General features: G+C 29.8%; 1 protein-coding gene across 1 annotated transcript; it reads left to right on the top strand.

Moving 5' to 3' along the window:
• The first annotated feature begins 2,964 nt into the window (after positions 1–2,964).
• LOC114311844 (WAT1-related protein At2g39510-like) lies at positions 2,965–8,120 on the top strand. Its single transcript, XM_082881784.1, has 7 exons — positions 2,965–3,217; positions 3,322–3,384; positions 3,509–3,625; positions 4,727–4,973; positions 6,785–6,946; positions 7,032–7,183; positions 7,568–8,120. The coding sequence occupies exons 1-7, from the start codon at positions 3,030–3,032 to the stop codon at positions 7,773–7,775; spliced, it is 1,137 nt and encodes a 378-aa protein (XP_082737910.1). The 5' UTR covers positions 2,965–3,029; the 3' UTR covers positions 7,776–8,120.
• Positions 8,121–9,615: the final 1,495 nt, after the last annotated feature.

Raw genomic sequence — 9,615 nt, 5'->3', positions numbered from 1 at the left:
TCCACATCATACGGGAAAAGATTTGCACTAAACACAAGATAGGCTTGCACCCAATGAAAATAAGATATTTTTTCACTATCCAAAATCTAAGTCAATTTTTAAATAAGTTTACTAAAGTTGAAAATAAGACAAATTTAATCAAAAGAGCTTATAAAAATTGGCTTATGTTTTCTTTCTCGTTAATAAATAAATAAATAAAATAAAAAAATAAATCAAATGTTTTTAATTTTTAAAAACGTCTAATTGAAACGAACTTAAAAATAAAAATATTTGACATAATTTTCAAATTTTTTATTAAAGATAAAAAAAACCCGATTTTATTTTTTATTTTTTTAGTGCTTAAAAGGATGCCTCTGCCTTATTATTTGGAGTCTTCAACAATATGAATTTTTTTAGATTTTTTGAATGAGTGGTGTTACATGCACCAATTAGTGTATTAACTAGTGTACTAACATTAGTTATGACATTATTATTGACCCCACTCATTATACAAATTACAAATATCAAAAACATCTTAAATTATATTATATCATCAATTGGTACACTAATTAGTACATATAACATTAATTTTTTTGGATAGCCCTTAGGTGAATAAGTGATTTAATTGTTGAGTAACCTCTATCTACATGAAATAATTTATCCCAAATTGAGTCTTGTATCCTGTGCCACGAATATCTTACATGATGAAAAATCTAACATTAGTTATTAGTATATTTTCATTTATGTAGAAAATATAAAATAATTTTTTTAAGAAAATAGAATGATATTATAACTTAATGTTTCAATCAATATAGGAATTTTATAATTATTTTCATGGTATTTATAAATCTATACTTATAATTGCTTGCAAGGTCACTTTCGCGAAACTATTAAGTTACATAATTTATTATGGCATATATAAGTAATCAGCATATAACAAAAATTGATTGAAACTTTTTATTTAATATACTTACCTTCTATGTCATTGAATTGTTATGATAATGTTTGGATATTATTTGATTTTTTTTCTTGTAATTTGATTAAAATATGTGCATGAAGTACGCTATTTTTTTTTTTGAATTTCGCAACAAATAGGACAATTCCTACTTCAGCTCGTCTAACTTCGCTTGGAGAACATATTGCAATAGCTCTTCTATAGTTTTTATTTCACTATCTTCTTTTTTTTCTTGCTCACCATTATAACTCACTGTAATAAAAATATTTTGATGAGTAAGAGTTTGAAGTGATATCACATTGTTATGAATTTCAAAATCCATTTTTTCTCAATAATGTGATTTTTTTTTGTGAGGAAAAAAAGTACAATTACTGTCATGATGAAGGTGTTTTGCAACGTCTTAATTTGTTGTTGAAAGTGTTCATTGTGAACACTTGTATATATGACATGAATGTATATATGTATTGAACATAAGTTGATGGGAGAACAAAACATAATTTCGCAATTTTTTCTTAACAAATATAACTATATTACAAAAGCAATACATGTTAGAAAATTATAGTATCTGATGATAATATAGCATTACAAGTTAATAATGTATAAATACAGTAACATATATAAATTTATATTTATATTTATATTTTTTCTTTTATGTATTTATATATGTAGACATTGACATATATAAGATATCACAAAAGTAATATGTAAAATCTTTTGTAACAATATAATACAAGTATTAATGAGAATTTAATTTTTCATAATTAAATAGTGGGTCATAATGTAGATGTTTAGTATTACATTTTTGTGTGCATATACCATTTTTGAATTAGATTATTAAATTCACATAAAAATTGAAAAGAATTTATAAATAATTTGTGCAAAATTAGAGATTAGTGAAGAAAGATCTTTAAAAAAAAAAAAAAAAGGAGAAGTTTATTGTGTTTGGTTTGGTTTGTTTTTTTCAAATTTTTGTTTTGAATTTTTTAGTTTCCAAGTTTTTTTTGTCTTTGACATTTGTTATTTTATTTTATTTTTAATAAACCTTTTATTTTCTTTTTAAATTCACTTAATTTAATACTTTTTTATTTTTAAATTTTACTTTTAAATTTAGATTCACTTATTCAAAATACACTTAGAAAATAATTTGGTGTGTGTTCTTTTTGAAAAAAAATAACATTAATATTAAATAATAATAATACTAATAACAAAAAAAATATATAATAATAAAAAATCAGTACATGTTTGAGTTTATAAATTTTTGTACCATTATTTTACTTTTTAATTCTATTTATGTTATTAGATATTAAATTTTCATGTAAAAGTATAATTTAAATATAAAATATGAACAAATTTTAGTATCTTTAATCACCAAAATTGAGAAAATATAAAAAATCAAAAATTAAAAAACAGATTTAAAAAAATAAAACCAACAAAGTGGTTTTTGTTTAGAATTTTGATATCATACTTTGGTTATTAAAGTATCATGTAAAATATTACAGCTCGTAAAATATAATTTAAACAAAAAGAAAATGTATGAAGATAACTTGCAAAATTTTGAAATGTTGCACAAATTTCTATTTTAAAAACGCATGCGTTTTCTTCTGCTTAGATTCAAACGAATGCATAAAATTTTAAGATTCAATCAAAACTATTTATAGTGATTTGATCCATAGTGGACAATTGTAAATATTATATATATTAGTATAAAAGAAGATACATAAAATAATAAAGAATAGTTGTTTTTTGTTCTTCAAGCATCATCAATATACAAAATAGGGTGATAGGTTTATTTTATTTTATTTTATAAGAAGGAAAACGGTTTATTTATATTTATATGTGACTCTTGGAAACAAATATATTGTTCTTAAATGCTTAACTCAAAAAATAAAGGAATAGTTAATTTATTAGGGCTTTTCACTGGACAAGTCCAATCAATACACACACACATAGAGTGGAGACGTGTGAAATTGAGATAATTTCTATTCATTAAGCCAACCCTTATAAATAACCTTAGGTATGTCATTGCTATTGCCCATAAGCACTTCACATTTCACAAAAGAGAGCAAGAGAGAGAGAGAGAAAGAGAGAGAGCAATATGTCAATGGAGGTGTATAAGAGAGCAAAGCCATACTTGGCAATGATTTTGTTGCAGTTTGGGTATGCGGGTTTAGGTATTATAGCCAAGTTTGGTCTAAACCAAGGGATGAGCCTTTACACCTTCGCTGTCTACCGGAATGCTGTCGCCGCTCTTGTCTTTGCTCCCTTTGCTCTCCTCTTGGAAAGGTATTTCTCCCTCCCCCTCTCTCTCTCTCTCTCCCTGTTCTTTGCTCTATGAGAGAAGATTTTAAACTAATCATACTATGTTATTGACTATAACAAATGTACAGGAAAGTAAGGCCAAGGATGACCACTTCTGTCTTCTTGAAGATAATGTTACTGGGCTTGTTGGAGTAATTAATTTATCTTTCCACCTCAAAAAGAAAATACTTATAAATTAATTTAATTATGCTTTTAAGGTGAATCTAATGCAGGTGCCTAATGTTTTTACTCTTATTGTTATGCAATTGTAATCAGGCCTGTGATAGACCAGAACTTGTTCTATACTGGGATGAAGTACACAACAGCTACTTTTGCCACTGCCATGTGTAACATTGTTCCTGCCATAACTTTTCTAATGGCTTGGATACTCAGGTAAATTACCTATGGATTTTGTTATCATCTGGAATTTTGTTATGCATTAAATAAGGTAAAATAACAATAATAATATTCATCTGAAATTTGTTATGCATTAAATAAGGTAAAATAATAATAATAATAATAATAATAATAATAATAATAATAATAATAATAATAATAATAATAGTTCACTATATATTTCACATATTTTTACATTTTTTTTATATATGTTAATATAATTTTTACACATATATATGAACATTAATCGCGTCCAACGGAGATGGTTAGTATTTCCTATTAAGTACTCTATTATGACAACCCAAGTTCACATATGTGCACGGAATATATATATATATATATTATAGAAATATAGGCAAACAAATTCAATACGTGATAGATTCATTAAGGGTGACCTAAATGAATGTCACTTAGAATGAATTTAGATCAAACAATTCTATATATATATTGGAAGTTGGAGGTCATAGTCGAGGAAGGAGAAATCTTTCTTGTGGCGAGATTTGAATCTATGACTCTTAACAAGGCACAAAATTTTGATCAGCCCCAATTAGATCCACTTGGTTCACAAAATTAATTTTTTTATCCTTCTTTTTTTACCTTATATATGCGTAACTTTTTTAAATCATATATAGTAGGTTTGCACATAAAACCATGCGTACGTACGTTATGCACACATATATATCCATGTGTTTATTAGTAAGTCTGAGAACTTATAAAATGGGCCTAAATTTTTGCCCAGAATTCAAGTTAGAGATTGAATTGGTATATTATAGGGGTTTCATATATATAATTAATTTGAATTAAATATTAAAAATTTTGGATAAAATTTTTAGATATATGCTATTATTGTGTATTTATAGGGAAAAGTTAGGCATTATGAAAATTTTTTCATGAAAAATTTATGATCATTGGATTCCCTTGATTAGTGTGTGGTGTTTTATTCTAAGTGTAATCCAAGGGTCACAAAACTTTCATGATTATTTTCATGAAAAGTTTTTCTTGATACCTAACATTACTGGCATTTATAGGCATGCCGTGTTATTAATGTTCATAGGGGATCAATGTCCAAGTGATACAACTTAATGGTGTGATTTATAGGCTTGAAAAGGTTAATCTGAGGAGCTCACATAGCCAGGCTAAGGTGGTGGGGACATTTGTAACTGTTGGCGGAGCAATGATTATGACATTAATCAAAGGAGCACTAATTGGATTGCCATGGACCAAAATGAAAAGCCATGGTCCAATAACTAATACTTCAACTTCTGCAAACCAACAAGACCTCATCAAGGGTTCTCTCATGATCACTGCAGGTTGTTTCTGCTGGGCTGCTTTCGTCATTCTGCAAGTAAGGGATTTTTCTGCCCTAACCCAAAGAAAAAAGAGAGAAAAAATGGGAATGATTATCCAAAATCAATCCTAACTGCAGGATTTGAATAAAGAAAAAAATTCAACCTTTGATTGGTAATAATTAAAGCCTAAACAAAATATATTTTGTACTCACAACTCACACAACATATAAATCTTTCTAATGTTAAAATATTAATTTCATCAACAGCCATATACAAAATTAACAAAATCAACAATCAAACTATCAACTGTCATCAACAACCCAGCAGAAAGATCAATTTCAATTTCATTAACAAAAGCCCTTGTTGCTGGATTTTGACCTTCAACTGGCTGGATTTTGTTGCTTTGTTGCTCAGTAGAAGACTTTGTTGTTGATTGGTCAGGTAGATGCTATGTAATAGTTTTAGGTGCTTTGTTGGTCTCTTGCCAACTTTACCCATTCTTTTTTATTCTTTTCTTGTGATTATGTGTTTGCTTAGGATTGGTTTAGGGTGCATGCCAACTTCTTGGGATGTTCCTTTTTCCATGAAGCTTTCTCCTTCGTCATTATTAACTCGAAATGTGATAATAAAATTTCTCTTTTGTTAATAAAAAATAAAATTAAATTAAAAAATTTAACAAAACATCAATTTCGTTAGCAAAATTAAAAAATAACCTAAAATTACAAAGGGAGAGGGAGATAGATAGGGGGGTTTTGCAAGGAGAGGTGTAGGAAAAATAAGAAATAACACACAACGGAAATAAACGGATTCAACATACCTTTTATGCTCAAATCAAATCCATGGATAATTCTTAGATTGTCTTTAGGATAAATAGATCACGTATATTCCTTGATCTTTTGTTGCGGGAGCTTGAAGTGCCTTATGTGTTCGTATTTTGCATGATAAGTATTATCTTTTATAAATGGTTAACTTAGTAGTTTGGACATTGACCTTACACATTAGACAGTGGATAAGATGCTCTACTAGTAGTATATAAATTTGCTACATGTAAGATTCAATGCACTAGTTAGACGCAGCTTGAATGAACGCAAATTGGTCACTAAAATATCTTTAGAGAGGTAATTGCGCAAGATGTAGTGATCTTGAACCTTTTCATGTGAGGCGCATATGGTGAATTCCGTTGTATATCCTTATCGCAAAAGGTGCTGATAGGACCTATGCTTGAAATCTAGAATTGCGCAAATTATAGTTGTGATTTTTTAATCGATCACTTATTTTGTGAGATTATGGGAAATTGATGCTATTACGATTTGCTTCATAATGATTAGCAGATGATGATGCCAGCATGCAAGATTGGCTCACTCATATGAGCAATCTCCATTGGCGATTGAGAGCGAGCCAATCTTGCATGCTGGCATCATTACATGGTTTACAAAATGGAATAAATGGGACAACATATCTCCAACCTAGTCATCCGATAAGCTCTACCATCTCATGTTTGTAGTTTGAGAGTAGTACTATGTCAATGTGTTGAGTTAATATTTCGAAACAAGCAAATTTTTAAATTGATCAGATCATCCATGCTTCATAAAAGTCATTCATTTGGAGCTAGTGAACAAGAATTTCGTTTCACAAGCGTTGCATCTCTTTACCATTGAAAATGCAACCAATTCAAGAAAAAAAATTATAGAAAATAAAGTGTATAATATTAATTTAAAGGTGGTGAAGGTGGGGCACAACCAAAATAAATCTACTCTACATATTTCATTTTCTGTACTTTTTTTTTAAAAAAAACCATTATTACTTTACTAATGACCAATGATATAATGACAAGTAAGATATAAAGTGGTTTTTTTATGTCTGTTAGGCAATCACATTGAAGTCATACCCAGCAGAACTCTCTCTCACCACTCTGATATGTATGTTGGGTTCGTTGCAAGGAACTATATTGACCCTCCTTGTCGAAAGGGGCAACAAGGCCATATGGTCCTTGAGTTGGGATACTAAACTCATATGTGCACTTTATGGTGTAAGCAATTCTTATTCCAAACACAATATAGATAGTACTTGTTTCAGATTTTACAGTTGAACTCATAGATGATGTCTGGATGCAGGGAATAATCTGTTCCGGAGTTAGTTATTATATTTCCGGAGTAGTAATGAAGGAGAAAGGACCCGTTTTTGTAACTGCATTCAATCCTCTAAGCTTGGTTATTATTGCCATCATTGGCTCTTTTGTTTTAGCTGAGCAAACATATGTGGGAAGGTAAGTATCAATGTCCTTTCTCCACTAGCATCACATAAATTTTATGACAGCAATATTACAATTCTGGAAAAAAAATTATAAAAAAAATGTCAAGATCGAATACAATGTAACAATATTGCAATCCTCCACGAAGTCGTCGTGGGCTCCTTCAAGAGTAAATGAGGCTCTGCCAACACAACATTCTAGACACTTTATAAAAGATTAAAAATTAAAAAAATTTAAGTCTTTCATTTTTATTTCATCGATTTATGTATTCCATCCAACCTGTTTAATTTTATTCGTTTATTACAAATATTCAGAATAATACATGCTAATGAAAGAAAATGGAAGTACTAAAATGGTTAACTAAAGTTATTGATTAATTTTTTTATATTTTTTTTACAGTGTTGTTGGAGCAATTGTCATAGTGATCGGCTTATATCTTGTAATATGGGGAAAAAGCAAAGATGAATATTCATCTAAATCAGACAATGACCAAAGAGTGTCATTTGATCAACATGATTGCATGAATCATAACACGGAGACTGAGACTTCAGATCCTGAATTTGTTAAGGGTATTACCAGAGTGGTGCCTGAGGATGAAGTTGTTTGAAGAGCCAAACAAAACAAATAAAATGTATGTATGTAATTTGATTTTCTTTTTTTAAACAAGGTACAAGTTCTATATATGCAACCTTAATTTTCATATGGTTTCTTACCTTGTCGTTCCCTTTTTGGGTAACTCCCTCCAAATTTTGTGTCAATGAACCTTAGCAAGTTGGAGAGTTTTAATTTTTGAGGTAGGATTGTAAATGATTCAATTGAGCCAAATAGCAGGTTGTTTAAGTTTGGCTTCAAAGTTTAACAAGTTTCGAAATATGTGTTCAAGTTTCACTTATTTATCTTTCAAATGGACCTGGAATAATATTCTCTTGTTCAAGCGGCTACATTTTGTGGATCTCTATGGCTATTTGGTCTGCGTTCAAGAGATTGATATATTCTGTTGAGTGTCTCTTGTTTTTTTCTTTGATTTGGGTTTTGTTTTCTTCCTTGGTTGATTCTTGACCAACTCTTGATACCAGGATTTGGGCGTCCATGTGCCATGATCCATAACCCATTTAGATTACACATCTTAATTTGAATTTGAATTTAATCACTATCCTATTTGGATAACCCACTATCAATATCTATATTTATCTTATCTTATCAAGAGATATGGATAGATGGTTAGATAGTGAGTCTATATATCTGATATGGTATGTGGGATGTGGAATGAATCCAATAACGAATGATTTTTCTCATATTCTCTCTTTAACTCTCTTCCATTAAATTAACGATCAAACATTTGCACTGTGACTAGAGTGGGTGATACTCATACTGTGGTATCACTCCATTGTTGGGTGTTCTTAGTTCGTGGTTTGTGAAGCACGTGATTTACCTACAATGTTCTTCGTTTTGGATTCTAGCACCTAAGGTATGCTTTGAATCTTTTTACCTATTGTGTTATCTGTATCTTACATTGGTATTAGAGCCTTAAATGAGTATTTTTGTGCTTGCTTTTTTGTGCATTAAAATATGTATATAATTATATATATACATGATATATGCATTAAAAATTAATATTTTTTCGAGCTTTCTCCGATCAACCTGAAATTTACATATGTTATAGTACATTTCATGTAAAACATATCTGCAAAGTTTCATGAAAATACAATGGCTAGATTGCAAGAAAAATGAAGACCCATTTTATATTCTTGAAACTTTGTTTGCATAATGGTTTTACATGTTTTAATTTCAGTCTACAAATCTTATATATTTAGAATTATTATTTTGAGACCTTCGAAACCATATATTATTTGTTAGATTTGGACTTACGGTCGATAAGAAAAATCAAACCCTAATTTGGATTCGTTTTGATTTTTTGGTGGCTTAAGAAAGAAGATGAAATGTAGAGTTTCTGCACTTCCACTTTCATTAGAGAGAGATTATAATACACCCCATTTTTTATGTTTGTTAAATGTTATTTTTGAGACTACCAATGTTTTTATTTTGAAAAATGGAATCCGACAGTACCAAAATGGGACCAAAAAATACCTTGGAAGGCGGCGTGTGAGCAGCATGCGCCAAATGACGCTATTAGCGCCGCCCACACGCGCACCACGCGTCACCGCCAGGTCGCACGCGCTAGGCGTACTTTCCACGCAGGTTATTCGTGCTTCCTACGCGCATGCCTAGCGCCCTGCCCACATGCTCGCCGAGCCACCTCGCGCTGTTTTTCACACCGGATTGATTGACTTGGCTGCTGGATGTAAGGCTCTGTTTGTTTGTTTTAAAAAATCCAGAATTGCTTTAAATGGTCATAAGTAATTCGTTATAGCTTTGTTTTAAGCATGGTTAGTACTGTTAGACTCAAAATTAAATTTTTTATCTACTGTAAAATTTTTAAAATTTTA

The sequence above is a fragment of the Camellia sinensis genome, chromosome 8 (genome assembly GCF_055761805.1).
Source record: "Camellia sinensis isolate YWXY chromosome 8, ASM5576180v1, whole genome shotgun sequence".
Taxonomy (NCBI): domain Eukaryota; kingdom Viridiplantae; phylum Streptophyta; class Magnoliopsida; order Ericales; family Theaceae; genus Camellia; species Camellia sinensis.
This window is presented reverse-complemented; position numbering and strand designations above follow the sequence as displayed.